The 17,268-nt window shown below is 40.2% G+C and overlaps 2 protein-coding genes across 4 annotated transcripts in view; both read left to right on the top strand.

The window, feature by feature from the left end:
- Eaat1 (Excitatory amino acid transporter 1) overlaps positions 1 to 17,268 on the top strand; it is a 341,314-nt gene that overhangs the window by 120,972 nt on the left and 203,074 nt on the right. The gene's annotated exons all lie outside the window — the stretch shown is intronic.
- LOC137498386 (uncharacterized) lies at positions 4,215 to 6,710 on the top strand. Its single transcript, XM_068225850.1, has 2 exons — positions 4,215 to 6,095; positions 6,219 to 6,710. Exon 1 carries the CDS (start codon positions 4,248 to 4,250, stop codon positions 5,652 to 5,654), a length of 1,407 nt encoding a protein of 468 aa, XP_068081951.1. The 5' UTR covers positions 4,215 to 4,247; the 3' UTR covers positions 5,655 to 6,095; positions 6,219 to 6,710.

The raw sequence follows: 17,268 nt of genomic DNA, 5'->3' as shown, positions 1-17,268 counted from the left end.
AGCAATTGTTTACCTAGTATTTTCTTACATGATTTTCACAGAACTTAAACATTTATCGATACATTATTCCAATCCCTAACCCTTCTTCTTATAAATGAATATTTATATTATAATTTTTACTATCTTTAAAAAGCTCCATTCCAGGTTATTCGTCTACTAATGTCATTCTACGCCATCTGTCCATCTGGTGACAAATCAAACTGCAAAGATCACTACGGTGCTGAATATTGACACTGGATGGCAACCGACACGCCTTTCATACACTACTACGAGTAAAAGCTGTGTTACGTCAGCCATACTATCCTGTGCCATTGTACTCCGACACCTGCGCCTTTGAAAAAGATATAACGAAGATCGGCAGATTACGAAAGTAGTTGGAGAGAACTGAGATAGATTTAGTTACTGATGACAGCTAAAGCGATCCGCACAGCTAAAGTCACACAATCGTCACTTCTTGTACTCACAAGCCATGGCCTACGAGTAGCGTCGTAACTTCTATCCCAGATAAGCGAAGTTGTACTCTCAGCCCTGCTAAATATATGATGTTGGCTACCTGCAATATAGATAACAATTCGTTTGCGCGTAAATTGAAGGAATTTTGTGAATCTATCCATATTTTGCACGTGCTATAGGATGTTCACTGAATATGTTTGACATTGTTTGCCCAGTCGTTGGCTGCATTCTGAACTCGGATTAACGTATGTTGATGAGTGGAAAGCAACGACACTTCGTAAAGTGTATTTCATTTGCATTATGAAATGCTAATTTGTGAGAGTTTACATCATGTGCATTAAATAAGCTATTTAGTATTACTATGGCCAGTAACATGACTAAATAGTTAGCATGCTGGCCGTTTGACAAAAGGTCCAGGGTTCGTTTACCGTCGTGTTCGAGGATTTTAACTTTAATCGGTTAATTCGTATAGTTCGGAGCTGGGTGTTGGAGGTGTGTTTCAACATTAGAAATCATCTTACGTAGAGCCCCTCCAAACAGACACGCAGGTCGTCTATAGGCCGCCTAGTCGAAAAAGACCTGCACCAGACCTCTCCGGAGGCCATACGCCATTATTATTATTATTATTATTATTATTATTATTATTATTATTATTATTATTATTATTATTATTATTATAATAGTATTACCATACCATGTGCTTCTTGTCCATGCTCCATAGGCCTACATATAGGCAGCCTAAAACGATCTGTGTTTTAACTACATGAGTAGTAGGGCTATGTTTGTTCTAAAACAATGGGCGCTGCGTCAGCATTTTCCCACGAGGTCATTGACCCCTACTTGAGTAGTAAAGTTAGGGGGTTTGACCCAAGGTCATTGACATCTAGTTGAGTAGTTAGCCTACATGAGTTCTAACCCAACCCGAGGTCATTGACCCCTAGTTGAGTAGTAAGCCTAGGTACGTTCTAAATTGAGTAGTAAGCCAATGTACGTTCTAAACGGAATAACGTTATATCCTTGTGTACGTGAGCAAGCCTAACCTCACAGACGCGATTGGAGGGCCTAATTGATGAATAGTTAGCCTAAGTATGTTCTAAACCGAGTAGTAAGCCAACGTAGGTTCTACACGGAATAACGTCATATCCCTGCGTACGTGAGCAAGCCTAACCCTACAGACGCAATTGGAGGGGTCTAATTGATGAGTAGTTAGTCTAGGTACGTTCTAAACCGAGTAGTAAGCCATTGTACGTTCTATACACGAGTAGTAAGCCAATGTACGTTCTACACGGAATAACGTCATATTCTTGCGTGCGTGAGCAAGCCTATACTCACAGACACCATTGAAGGGGCCTAATTTATCTAGGGTGCTTTTTGACCTCGAGGCTAATTGAGTAGTAAGCCTAGGTACCTTTTAACTCGAGTAATAAGCCTAAGTACGTTCTAAACGCAAATAGTAAGCCAATGTACGTTCTAAACCATTGTAGGCGGAATAACGTCGTATCCTTGCGTACGAGTGCCAGCTGGAGGGGCCTAATTGATCTGGGATGCTTTTTGACCCCGAGGCTAGTTGAGTAGTAAGCCTAGGTAAGTTTTAACCCGAGTAGTAAACCTAGGTACGTTTTAACCCGAGTAGTAAGCCTAGATACGTTCTAACTCGAGTAATAAGCCTAAGTACGTTCTAAACCCGAGTAGTAAGCCAATGTATGTTCTAAACCACTGTATGCGGAATAACGTCATATCCTTGCGTACGAGTGCAAGCTGGAGGAACCTAATTGTTCTTGGATGCTTTTTGACACCGAGGCTAGTTGAGTAATAAGCCTAGGTAAGTTAAACCCGAGTAGTAAGGCTAGGTACGTTTTAATCCGAGTAGTAAGCCTAGGTACGTTTAAACTCGAATAATAAGCCTAAGTACGTTCTAAACCCGAGTAGTAAGCCAGTTTATGTTCTAAACCATTGTACGCGGAATAACGTCATATCCTTGTGTAAGTGAGCAAGCCTAACCTCACAGTCACAATTGCAGGGACCTAATTGATCTGGGGTGCTTTTTGACCTTCCTAGGTGAGGATGTGACGTCATACGAGGGCAATGCTAATCTCACTGAGTGTTTTTGACCGCTCACGGGCCACTTTGGAGGTGCCGAATCGGACGGTGTCCTGCAGATGAGGTTAAGACGACATTATGACGTGTTATCCTAACCTCTCACACAGACGGAGTCAAATCGGTTAACCTAACCTAACCTCAGACGGGTTTCCCATTGAGGAGCCGAACTGGTGAGGTGACTTGTAGGTGTAATCTTGGCCACGAACGGTAACCTAACCTCACAGCAGTGGCACATAGCCTTCTCCTGTCGAATAGCATCGAGAGGTCTGCTCAACTTTATGTCGCCATCAGACAGCGTTATGTGTCCTCACTGCGGAGAGGATTGGAAGGTTTTTTAACAGGCAGTAATCACGTCAGCATGGTTATGCGTGTTTAGACTTGTTCGTTATCAAGGTTACTCTGTAATAAACTCAAGCCTTTATAGATGCTATAAGTGAGAATTTATTCGATATGTGTGAGGAGGCAAGGGGAATGCAATAAGTAGAACATTTTAAATGTAATGAATTATTTATTGTGTAATTATTTACAAAATTAAACAAACTACAGCGAAATGAGGAGTGAGGTAGCTTCCCGTTGCTTTCTTTACCGAACCTGAAGTTGCTATTGCATATCAGTCTGCCAAGCCCACTGAAATGCATGCACCAACCGTATATGAAGAGGGAAATGTTGTAAATAAACGAAAACACGCAGTCACTGAGCCAGAAGAATTATTCAATCGTGAATAACATATCTAACCCCAGACAAGAATCAATCCGGGAGGTCAATGACCTCGGGTCAAAACCCCCCTAGGCTAACTACTCAACTAGGGGTAAATGACCTCGTGGGAAAATACTCACTCAGCACCCATTGTTTTAGAACACACATAGTCCTACTACTTACATGCATGGGGGTACTCTGTCCCATCGTCGCCATAAGACCTATCTGTGTCGATGCGACGTAAAGCAACTAGCATGGAGGTACTTCGTTATATTTCCATTTTACAAATCTGCAAACAGTACAAAGAAAGCATAATTTTTGGGTTAAGGCAGGATTGCAGATCTACAGATGAATGCACCTAATATCGTAAGAATAACTGAGAAGAGACATGAATGCAATGATGATGATGCTTGTAGTTTAAAGGGCCTAAAACTAGGTCATCGGCCCTACATAAGTTTGAATCCTACTTCTGAATGCGCTAACTTTCTCCTCAAGCCTACTTGTAATAATGTTCTCATCTGTATACCAACAGGGGCATTACAATCATACAGGTAGTCATTTTTATTGACAACGAGGTCCCAAGCTTCTAAGCTAAACGGCAAGAACTTAGCAGGTGTGTATTCATTTATCTTATTAGTACATTTCGGTATAGCCTAACCCACTCGGTTAATTTAGCACTGTACATAAAGTATACAATCAATTACGGCAGGCTTAACCCCACTGCCAGTAGCAAGGTTCATTGCAATGGGAAGAAGTTTTGAAAGTACCAATATACGGCTGACTTCTCTCTGTGAAGCGCAGGGCAAATCGTTTTGCTGTAAATTCACGGCTTGCTGCAGCTCCTCCACCTCCTCAGAACAGACCTATTTTCACTTGCTTCTTACCGAGTCTTGCCTAAGCCACGGACGAGTGAGGTCGCGTTGAGCGGAGGGTCCCGGGAGTGGGAGGTGTGGGTGAAAGTGCCGAGAGCTGGAAGGTTGTGGAGAAGTGTGCCGACAATGATTAGTATAGAGCAGTACAGGGCGACGGTAGGAGGATGGCAGGGAAGAATGAAGAAAGAAGAAATGAAATTAGGAAGGTGTTATATTGATTTGGAGAGAAAAGGTGAATTATTGCTATCAGCGGCGGTGATTTTAATTTTGCTATGTATTGGGGGGGTCGAATTGAACCCAGGCCCGACCCCTAGTAGAAAGGAAGAAAGGGAAAATATGGACGCATTCAAAAGAGCTGTAAAAGAGGTGGTGGAAGAAGTTGGCCCTTTTGAGCAAATTAAAAATATGATTAAGGAACAAACCAGGGAATTTGAAAGAATGGAGGTATGGTTAAGAGAGAAAACGGAAGGCATAACAGTACAAGTGAGACATAACACCGGAGAAGTGGCAGCATTAAGGGAAGAAATAGGACGAATAGAAAAGGAAAACTTGAAGCTGAAAATAGAAGTGGAAGCAAATACTTTACATCGAAGAAAGAAGTGCTTATTTATCTATGGTGTGCCTGAAGAGTTGAGAGAAGACAAAGTACTGACAACTTACAAAGTTGTGGATTTAATACAGGGGAAGTTGAAACTTAATTTTAGTGAAGTAGATATAGATGATGTGCAGAGGGTGGGAAAAATTAGGGGCAAAAGGCCTATCAAACTAGAACTGTTTTCTACGTTGATGGCTGATGCTGTGGTAAGAAGTGCGAGTAACATGCAGAGAGAGAAAATATGGATCAAGAGAGACGTTGGATGGGAGACGATTAGGAACGAGAAAATACTTAGAAAACATAAGATTCGTGCAATAAATCAAGGTTTGAGAGCGACTATTAAAGGGCAAGAGCTAGTGGTAGCAGGCAGAAATTGGAAGAAAATTTGGACTGTAAATGGACTGATTGACTTAGACAGGAGGATAAAAGAAGACGAAGAAAAAGTGAGTAGTGCAACGAAAGGTAGGAAAGTGAGGAGTGATATCAGTATTAGTATGGACTTAGAGATGAAGGCAAAGCGGGCTGAAGAAGAAGGGAGCAGTGCAGCGAGTAGTGGAGAGAATAGGCAAAATACAAGAAGTAACAGTGTAAGTGTAATTATAGGAAGTAGTTCTGAAAAGTGTCAAGAGAGACAGAGCGAGGTGCTAAGTGGAAGTACGAACAACGGTAAGGAAAGAGCAGTGGACGGACAATGCAGGAGAGAGGCTGAAGAACAAAGGGGTAATGAGGGAAAGGAGAATGAGCAACAAGAAGCCGAGAGAGCTGGGTGTAGTGGTGTAGTTAGACAAGATCAGGGTATAAAAGTAAGTCCAAAGTTAACCTATGAGTACCTCGCACAGAATTTGAGTTTGAGCATAGGGAGAGATAGAAGATATACGGACAATATGATGAGAGCTAGGTTAAAAGTAGTAAAAAACAATAATATAGTGAGTAAGTAAGTAATTAAGGGCGTGGAGGCTGAAATGTTGTGATGGAGAAGTGGTATACAAGTTATGATATGTTAAAGGGTTGAAAGATGGTGTTGGAGAAGTGGTGGTATAATATGGTGGATGGCAGTTTGTTGTTATTTGGAGCTGGAGGAGTGATGCTAAATGTGGTGTTGGATAAGTGTTGTAATTTGGCTATTTGTAAATTTTGGTTCGGTGGAAGATGGAGTTTTCGGGAGGTAATTATGATGGGTAATAGGATGAATATGAGTGTATGGCAAATTGAGCAAATTATGATATGTTACAGAGTTTAAATGTGGTGTGGGAGAAATGGTGGTATAAGAGGGTGAAGTGTAGTGTTGGAAGTATTGAAGGCTTAGTATTTAAGTTATGCTATGTTATAGGGTTGAAATGTGGTGTTGATGGCTATTTAATTTTTGGAGCTGGAAACAGGTGAGTTTATTGCTATTATGTGTATTGAGATGGTTTATTTACGGATGATTGCGTGGGAGTTGGGAGGTGGTTTTATTGTATTGGTGTTTGGCATGACTATTTAATTTTTGGAGCTGGAGAGAGGTGAGTTTATTATCATTTTGTAAATTTAGGTTTGTTTGTAATATAGCGAGTAAGTAAGTTATTAAATGTTGTGAGGACGAGTGTGTGCTAGGGCTGAAATGTGGTGTTGGAAGTAGAGGTGGTAAATGGTTGAAATGTGGTGTTGGAAAGGTATGGAGAAGTGGTGGAGTACTCATGAGTAAGTTGTATTGAATGTGATGATGGTATACGAGTGGGTGGTATTTGTAGATGTTGAAATGTGGTGTTGGAAAAGTATGAAGTTGTAGTAATGTAATATGGCTATTTGTAAATTTTGGTTTGGTGGAAGATGGAGTTTTCGGTAGGTAATTATGATGGGTAATAGGAGGAGTATGAGTGTATGGTAAATTGAATAAGTTATGATATGTGATATGTCTGTTAAATAGATTGTGTGAGTGTAATTGTCGGAGAAGTAGAAGTGGTATATATAGAAATGAGGTGTTGGAAATGTGGTTATGAGGTGATGTATGGTTTGGTATTGAGATGGTTTATTTACGGCTGAACTCGTAGGAGTTGGGAGGTGGTATTGTGTCTGGTATGAGTATCGAATTTTTAGAGTTGGAGAGAGATGATTTATTATCATTTTGTAAATTTTGGTTTGTTTGTGCAGAAGGGACGAAGAAATATGTTGTTGGAGAGGTGTTGGTATATGATTGCCGAAATTTCAATGTTATTATGGAGTGTTATGACGGAATGAAATGAAATGAAGCAATATTATCGAGGTTTTGTGAAAGTTGTGGTATGGTGGATTGGAATGTAATGACGGAATATTGTTGTTATTTTGGCTGGTTTGGTATGTATTTGTGTAATGTTGCTGTGGTAGTTTATTTTGGAGTAGGTCAGGGAACGATAAAGCTGATGAAAATGCTGAAGGTAAACATAGGCATGGTTGGCCTGAGCACAAAGCAGAGTAGGTCAAACAGAAAAACAATGGCGGTGTGGGAATGTGCTGAGTAAGAAAGGACAGTTGGTGGAAGGTGTAGTCTTGCCCCGGGATCACATATGAGAAATATTGCAAGTAAGGCAAACGGTTCGAGGGAATCTACCGTTGGCCAGTTGATTATTAATATTATTATTCCTTTATTATTATTGTTTTATTATATTATTATTATTATTATTATTATTATTATATTATTTGTTTATTTATTCAGCTATTTATTTAGTTGTAGGGTGGCTTAGGTAAGACTCTATTGTGAACATGTATTGGGGCTAAACGCCTGTGTTGTTCATCAATAAATTGTTACTGTTACTGTTACTTGCTTCTTACGAGAAAGGCACGTAAGGGAATTCGACACTGATACTGTAGCTACCCATCGTGGCGTGTCGGTTGAAATCCAGTACTGATATTCAGCTCTCCTTAATGGTCTTTGCTGTACGATTTGGTCACCGAGACTACTTATGTTGAAACTGTTACAGCCACGAGAGCATAAATATGACGAAATAACGACGTAGAAATGGGTGGATACTTTCAGCGCTTAGTTTAACATCACGAGTCCGACTCATTGGCTGAATGGTGAGCGTTGAGGTCTTCGGTTCAGAGAGGTCTCGGGTTCGATTTCCGACCGGGTTGGGGATTCTAATAGCGTCTGATCAATTCTTCTGACCCGGGGACTGGGTGTTTGTGTGTGTCCCAACACTTTCCTCTTCGTATTCAGGCAACACACTACCAACCACTACAGAAACACGCAATATTGGATCGGCGTCAGGAAGGCCGTAAAACAGGACTAAATCCACATGTGTGGCACAGTTCGCACCCGCGACCCCACAGTTGTGGGAAAAGTGGTAGAAGAAGAAGAAGAAGATCTTCCTGTTTAACACACAGAGTTTTTGTTCTAAAAGTCCTTATTCAAATGCAAGCACTAATCCAAGGTAGGAAATAGGAAATTGGAGCAGGTGGACCATTTCGTGCTCTGTGACTGTTTATTCTCCGAGAATGGCAGTACAGTTGTAAAAAAATAACGCGACGGACGCTACCTTCCCAGTCCTAGCCCTTTCCCATCCAGCCGTCGCCGAAAACTTTCGATGCGTTAGTGCGACGTTAAACGAGTAGCAAAAAAAAAGAAGTGTGCTCCACGCTGAAAAAAGAAACATAACCTCTCATTACCTACTTCACCGCACGCGTTTCTGTAGACGAACTGTAGCGGGTGAGTCATAGCAACCACCGAGCTAAGCCAAGTACTTTAATTTGACTAAGCTCCGTGAAACGAAGAGTACTTCACTTCTGCGGTCGCCGTGGTCGGAAGAGGATCACACTGCACTCGCTGCCAGAATAGATAGAGTCCCGCGCAACACAAAAATACAGAAATGCGTTTCTATTAAAACGCACATTCGTGATAAGGAAAGTAAAAATAAAATTCTGGTGAAAATAATTGAAGTGCGACTTCACCTACTATCCCTCGATAGCCGTGGTTGCACGTCTTCACGGCCACGGTCAATCTGTCAAGTTCTTTGCCCAAAGACTGTTCGGTTACTACTACTACTGGCTTTCATTCCACACCCTGATGGGGTACGGCGGGCCTCCTAGAGGGTGGCGCAACCTCTCAGGCCAGAAGATGTGTGTGAGGCGCGGGGAAATGTGAGAGCGGAGCGACCGTAGCCTATAAAAATAACTGTCCCGACATTCGCCTTAGTGAGAAGAATAGAAAACAACGAAGATCAATTCTCAGGACAGCCGACACTAGGACCATCCCACCGCCCCCCGAATGCATACCTCCGTTCCAGGCTATAGCTGCTCGGTCCGCATACTGAACAGTTCCACCATCAGCGGTCACATGGACACTGAAGATGCTCAGTGGACAGAGCCAGAGAGCGAGATGGGTCGGTGTCTCCATGATGTTCACTGTCACTCATATCTTCATCCCTTCAGATGAACTTGCAGGGCTAAGTAAACCCCGTTCCAACGTACAGACCAAGATTAAAATCCTTGGACGAATCGAGAATCGAACCTAGGGGCATTCAGTTACAGGCGTGAAGAATGTGATGGGGGCCCACCTGTAGGAAACAAAATGGACCCCTCAGACCTTTCGATAACACATAGAGCCAGGGCCGTACGGGCCCCGGTCAAATGACTTGAACACAGCCTCTCTCGCTCTCGCCAAACAATGCCGCGGGCAAGACAATTTAATTGAACTCCCTTACAAAAAGTTGTTTTTTGTACATTTCTTAAAGTTGGACCCTCATAAAATTACTGTATATCTAAATATTTTAAAAGCTGAAGTTTTAAACATTTTATTACCCACCGTGTCTTGTTTTCGAATCAATAAAGATTGAAAATGCGTTTTTCAATTGTCTTCAAAAGTATTCCTTGCTTTACTCCAACGTTCAGTACATTAACATTAACATTGGTATACTTGAGACTAGTTCAGCCCTACATAATTATAATATACATTAAATTAAACATGACTAAACTCTGCTCTGCTCTATCTAATAGGTTTGTTCGTATAACTTAACGTTCCTTATTATTTCACGAGGAATTGTAAGATGAGTCCTCCCTTTAATGTGGAGCCCACGTGGAATAGCTTCTTTTCTAAATGAAATAAAAGTAGTATTCGGTAGGCTTTTGAGATAAAATATATTAGCAAGCTGGCGTGGTCGTGGCGTACAGTACAATACAATCCGGAGTGTAGTACAATACTTATACTGCCTTAAAGTTAGAATATACTTTAATCTATCTGAAGTATGCATGTGGTCTGTTATTAATGTTTTTGGTCCATAATTGCTAAATAAAAAGGCTGTCTCAAAAATGTAATTGTTAATGTTTTACTGTTAGTACTATATTTAAAAAGAAAGAAGAATACATTATTACTCAACTGAAGATAGATACGATTTAACTTACGACTTATATTAGGTGCTCATGGTGACTGATGTTATGCTATTACCACTAAGCAAATCAAAACGAAAACCAAACAGTAAAAAAAACCTTAACAAGTAAACTTACTACGGCGTATTTACTATACGAACGCGATCACTCAACTAGAAAATTAAGATCGCACACCAAACGGATAAACGAACTTCGCTATAAATGACCATATCAAATATATCAATTAATCTACAACATATAATAAAAAGAATACATACAAATGACCATTGTTACAACAGTAAAGGAAGGGCGGCGAGACAAACGGTGAAGGGAGAGGTAGACAGGCAGTCTCAACAACCGCACGCTCTTCCCCTGTAGACAGCAGTAGTGCAATGTAAAACAGAATATAAAGATCGGTAATAAATTGCAGGCATTCCGCAAGTACGACCAGACATTTTGAAGCCTTACTTCATTTACTTTCCGCTTGTTTATTCATTTAGATATATTTTGCTAACTGCGGCCCGGGCCTCCGTCCCGGGCCCCCAAGGGAGGAATAGAAAGAGAAATATACGGTATTTATTTAAATTTAATTACAAGTAGGACCAGAGGTCCCTTTGGCTGTAACTAACTAGCACTTTAACTTAAATATATCAATTAATATACAAAATATAATAAAAATAATACATAAAAGCGTAAAATACATCTTCCTACTGAGGATAAAAAATAAAAATAATAAATAAACATCTAGGAGATTGCAGTATTACTTTTACCATTTCATAAACATAGACTATACTAACAAGGAAGAGAAGACATAAGAGAAACCTAAGAATTTTAATGCCGAGGATGAATTAAGAATAAAACTGAACATCTAAAATGTATCTAGGAGATTATGATATTTCGTACTATTTAATTAATTTGGCAAAAATTCACTTAAATTACTTAAAAAGTGAAAAGGTAGCGCTATTTAAGACATTCTTTCCGAGTTCCGATACTACTTTGCTGTATTTCGTATAGTTTAAGATCATTGTATAATTGAGAGGCAGTGACAATGAACGACTTACTGCACTTTACCGTACGATGCTGTGGAACCTGAAGGGTGTTAGCTGTAAACCTATTATCCCGATCATGCACTTGACTCACTTGAACAAAGGACTTGGTCAAATATGAGGGAGAATTATATTTTAAAATTCTCAGCAGTAAGCAAGCAGCTGAGTATGATCGTCTATCCATGAGTTTCAACCACTCTGCGGCATTGTAGTAAGATGTTACATGAGAGTATTTACGAATATTGAAGACGAATCGCACATATACAATCTGAACTCCCTGGAGTTTGGTATTATATTTTTCTGAGATATCGCTGTAAATTACAGCGCCGTAATCTAAAATAGGAAATACCATAGTTTGGATCAACATCTTTCTCGCCGAAAAAGGAAGATGCGGCAAGTTTCGTCGAAACTGATGCAATATACCAGACACTTTCTGGACCAAATGCTTGGCATGGAAGGTCCAGGAGAGAGTGTTATCCATTAGAATACCTACATTCTTAACACATTCCTAATACTTGAGTACAGAACTGTTTGTGATTACTGGAGGAAAGTCCCTGTTGACAAGAATTGATAAATTTCTTTGTTATTCTGGAAAAATAGCTAAGGTTTTGTTTTCGTTTGATAGTAAATTATGACTTCGTGTATATTGATGTAGTCTTTCTGTATCTAGATTGATTTCACTAATACTTTCGTCAACACCATTCACAGGAAAACGGTAACAGATCTGTAAATCATCGGCGTACATATGATGTCTCGTGTAGCGTAAAACTCCAGGCACATCATTTATTTACAGCCAAACAAAAGGGGATCGAACAGGGAACCCTGAGGAACGCCAGAATGTACACTAGACCATTTAGAGAAATTTTGTTTGTCAAATACTACATGTTGAGACCTCCCTTTCAAGAACGCTTCAAACCAAGAAAGCGCTGATAGAGATAAGTCCATTGTATGTAATTTAGTCAGAAGGAGGTCATGATGAACTCTATCAAATGCCTTGCTTAAATCGAATAATGCCAGAATTGTTAGTTCCTTTCAGTCCATTGCAAACTTGATATCATCGGTGACTTTGAGAAGTGCCTTCGTAGTGCTATGGCCTGTTCGAAAACCAGACTGAAACGTGTTAAGAATAGAATGAGAATTTAAATACGAAACATTGGTAAACAATCCTTTGCCTAATATTCACAAAAATACTGATTGGTCTGAATCATCAAATTTTTGAGGAGAGGGAACATTAGGAACAGGTCGGATATGGCCATTTTCCAGACAGATGGAAAGACCCCTGACTGTAAACAGAAATTATACAGGTGAGCTGTGACCGGAGTGATTATATCCAAACAGTTCATTAGGAGGGAATGTGAGATACCATCTGGTCCAACAGCCTTTGTATTCATGCTCTTAAATACTTTGACTACATCCTCTGGGTAAATGTACGAAAAGTGAAAGAGATCATGTTGAGGTTCATTTGGGTGCATGTAACTATGAATAATTTCGGATATTTTGTGAGAATTGTTCACTGGTGAAATTTTTAAGAAATAATCGTTTTGTAATTCTGCCGGTATGAATGAGGATGTAAGTTGTGAATTTTTCTTAGCAATACCTAGTGATTTTATATTTACCCATAAATCAGACGGTGTTGATCTCTTACTGAACAAAGAATGCACGTATTAAACTTTGGTATCCCGGATCGCGAGGATGGTTTTATTACGCAAGATGCGAAAGGTTTCAAAGTTTCAGGTTTCCTGCTTTGGTGTGCTTTCTTTTTGCCTTGTCTCGCGCAGAGATTAATTTCTTAACTGTAGGCGTTATCCACGGGTTGGGTGAGTGTTTGCTTCCAATTACTTTTAATTGGGCCTCCTTGTCGTACAACCGAAAAATTAAATTATTAAATTTGGTAACGTTATCATCGATGTTACACCGAGAAAATACTTCATACCAGGCAGCTGAAATTACGTCTTTTCGAAAATCTGGAGGATTAAAACTGCGTAAATCTCTAAATGTGGTCCATTTCGTTTCGTATTTGCGTGTTGTTATCGAGAAGACAGCATATAGCATATCATGTCCAGAAAATCTGCTCGCTGGGGTCTGCCCAAATTTCAGAAGGGTATCATAAGAATTTGATGCTATGGTATCGAGATTAGAATGACAATATGCAGTGTGGTATGTGTCTCAAATGGTATTCTAGTCAGACTGCACGACTGAAGTACATCATCAATTACTACAGTTTCCGAGGACCCCGATCCAAAGTGCCCATTCATATCACCTGCAAGTATAACATATTTATAATGAAAAACGTAATTATAAATCGCTTCTACAAACGACACCACGAAACCAATTTTGGGAAGACGGTAGATGCATGAAAATAATACTTTACCCACAGCCAATTCAAGTTCGGGGAAAATATACTCTGGCTTACGACAATATTCTGCAGCGGAGATGTGAACTATTTTACATTTTATGTTGCTCTTGAGGGCCGGGCCCAGGAAAAATGACCCGAGAAAACCGGTCTGTCTACGGCCCTGACTACAGCAGATATTTTAACGCAATCTACATCCATTTAATGCATACGAAGGATTTACTATAGGAGTATAAAACAAATGTATTTATTAGTAAACTATCAAGATACCCGTGCTACGCTACGGTATTATATTGAAATTTATAATTGAATGCTTAACGTTTTATATATAATCCGCCAAAATTCGCGATCTGAATCCTTTTCTGAGACAATCCGCCAAAATCTGACTCATTTTCTGAGAGATTACTGCAAAGGTCCTCCCATTTTTCAATCTTTCTTTCCAGCAATCGATTTCGTACTCCCCGGGCTAGGTCCAGGTATTCCACCCGTTCAGTTGGGTCCCTAAATCATTGCCATCTTTTCCTATAAGAATTTTTAATATGGATCAAATCCTTGGGGGATATCCGGCGTGGTGTCGTCTTTTGAGCCTTGGCGGTACTGAACCCGCGGCCGGATTGCATTCGTAGTCATTACCCGTCCAGGACACGTTTCCAGCGCAACCCTCATATTTTGACGACGGTCCAAGACATTATTTTTATTATTAATATTATTAATGTCCTGGACCCCACAGCAAGATGCAAGACCGCTACTTGGCGGTAAATTACATCTGCTGCCATAGTCATTGCTGACAATGTGATCAGCACCATTGTCGTGCGTAGGCAAGTGCGCGGGATAATTGGCGATACGAATGACATACTTCCGTTCATTATTGACCTCACTATAGAGGTGAACAATTGGACGGTCAGTCTCATTCCCATCGTTTATTTCAAATGTGTTTAAATTTGTATGTATATGCCAGGAGAATCTACTGTAATCTAAGAACGTTCTCCAAAGGAAAAGATGGCTCTTGCAAGCGAACCCAGGAAAGATTAAAAATAATCGGTTTATGATCAGAATAAGTACATTGAAAATCCACAGCCTGTTTCCAGTCATTCGACCGGGTGAGGAATGGAATGAATAAAGCCCCCATCTAGCGGCGAGGATAGGAATTGTGCCGGCTGCCGAGGCATGTCGCACTCCTCTGGGGCAATGATTAATGAATGACGAATGAAATGAAATGATATCGGAGAGTGTTGCCGGAATGAATGATGAAAGGAAAAACCGGAGTGCCCGGAGAAAATCTGTCCCGCCTCCGCTTTATCCAGCACAAATCTCACATGGAATGACCGGGATTTGAACCACGGAACCCAGCGGTGAGAGGCCGGCGCGCTGCCGCCTGAGCCATGGAGGCTCCTTATAAGTACATTATGAACAGTAAAATAACTTGGTCTCACCTCCTTTTTCACCCCACCGCCGTTAAGTTGATTTACTCTCACCCCCCCCCCCCCAAACAAAAATTAAAATAAGCCGAGTTTGTCTATGTTTAAAGGAAACTCCAAATACCAATGTTCACGTGTGTTACCTTCAGTTTTGACATATCAGAATCCCCATAAACATAATTCACTTTCTTCACTTCTTTTCACACCGCCCCCCCTCCCCCTTCATAAGTGAACTTTCCGGCAAACAAATACTTGTTTCTTTAATAGTAAAGGATCTTCTAAATACCAATTATCAAGACTCTAACATCTTCATTTTTTGAGATATGTGCCCTCATGAAAGGAATTCAAGTCGTTTTCACTCCCGCCCCCCCAAGATGATTCCCCCACCCAAGAAAACGCGTTTTTTTTTGTTTTTAAAGAAGATCCAAATACCGATTTTCACGTCTGTAACAACTTTAGTTTTTATTACAAGTAAGTACCCTCATACAATTAATTCAATTAATTTTTCAATTCTCTCACCACAACCCCCCTCCTCCCTCTTCGATGGATTTTCCGAGAATACGTGTTTCTTTACTTTTACAGCAAATTCCAAATACCAAATTTCACGTATGTAACATCTTCAGTTTTGAGATATCAGTATCCTAATTAAAAGAATTCAACACCATTTTCATTCACCACCCAAGTGGTTTTCCGAAAACTAAAAATACACGTTTCTTTATTTTTAATATAGATAAAAAATACCATTTGTCACTTCCGTAACATGTTAAGTTTTTGACAAATACTGTAGAAATTCTCGTTTAAAAATTTCGCCCACTTTTTAGTTCTCCTTAAGTGGAGTTTCCAAAAACAAATCACCTATGTTCCTTTACATTTGCAGGAGATTCCAAATACCAATTTTACGTCTGTAACATTTTACGTTTCTGACATATAGTGTAGATATAGTCTTTCTAATAATTAACCCCAATTTTTCACTCCTGTTTAACCCCCATTAATTAGATTTTCCAAAAACAAAAAATACGTGTTCATTTTTAAAAGAGATCCCATATACAAATTTTCAGTTCCGTTATATCATCAGTTTCTGAGATATATGTATCCTCATAAAAGGCATTCAACCCATTATTCACCATTTTCACCCCTCCTATTGGGATTTTCAGAAAACAAAAAATACATGTTTCTTTATTTTCAAAGGAGATTTGAAATACCAGTTTTCAGGTGTGTAATATCATCAGTTTCTGAAACATATGTAGCCTCATTAAAGGCATTCAACCCTCTTTTCACCCTTTTTCACCCCTCCTATTGGGATTTTCAGAAAACAAAAAATACGTGTATCTTTATTTTTAAAGGAGATTCTAAATACCAATTCTTAGCTCTGTAAACTTTTAAAGTTTTGAGATATAGATACACTCATTTTAAAAATTCATCCCCTTTTCACCTTCCATTATTTTGATTTTCCAAAAACAGAAAATTCGTGTTTCTTTATTTTGAAAGGAGATCCCAAATACCAATTTTCAGTTCTGTAATATCTTCAGTTTCTGAAATATTAGTGGCCTCATTAAAGGCATTCGACCCCCTTTTCACGCTTTTTCACCCCTCCTACTGGGATTTTACGAAAACAAAAAATGCGTGTTTCTATATTTTTAAAGGAGATTCTATGTGCCAATTTTTACATACGTAAACTTTTAAAGTTTTGAGATATAGATACACTCATTTTAAAAATTCACCTCACTTTTAACACCCTTTGCGACGGAATATCCAAAAATCTTCCCTTAGCGAGCACCTACATGTTAATATGAATGTATCCCCAAAATTTCATTTCATTATGTCCAGTAGTTTTGGGTCGGCGATGATGAGTCAGTCAGTCAGGACATGTTCTTTTATATACACTGACTGACAGAGCAAATGCAACACCAAGAAGGAGTGGTCAGAACTTTATGCCAATTGCAGGGTAGACTGACGTCACTGAGGTATGCTCATGATGTGAAATGCGCCGCTGTGCTGCGCACGTAGCGAACGATAAATGGGACACGGCGTTGGCGAATGGCCCACTTCGTACCGTGATTTCTCAGCCGACAGTCATTGTAGAACGTGTTGTCGTGTGCCACAGGACACGTGTATAGCTAAGAATGCCAGGCCGCCGTCAACGGAGGCATTTCCAGCAGACAGACGACTTTACGAGGGGTATGGTGATCGGGCTGAGAAGGGCAGGTTGGTCGCTTCGTCAAATCGCAGCCGATACCCATAGGGATGTGTCCACGGTGCAGCGCCTGTGGCGAAGATGGTTGGCGCAGGGACATGTGGCACGTGCGAGGAGTCCAGGCGCAGCCCGAGTGACGTCAGCACGCGAGGATCGGCGCATCCGCCGCCAAGCGGTGGCAGCCCCGCACGCCACGTCAACCGCCATTCTTCAGCATGTGCA

Source organism: Anabrus simplex, chromosome 2 (genome assembly GCF_040414725.1).
Source record: "Anabrus simplex isolate iqAnaSimp1 chromosome 2, ASM4041472v1, whole genome shotgun sequence".
In the NCBI taxonomy this organism is placed as follows: Eukaryota; Metazoa; Arthropoda; class Insecta; order Orthoptera; family Tettigoniidae; genus Anabrus; species Anabrus simplex.
Note: the sequence above shows the minus strand (reverse complement) of the source record. Positions and strands in the feature narration are given on the sequence as shown.

Coding starts and splice junctions, on each gene's coding strand:
- LOC137498386 (XM_068225850.1), top strand. CDS start 4,248: ATGATTAGTATAGAGCAGTACAGGGCGACGGTAGGAGGATGGCAGGGA.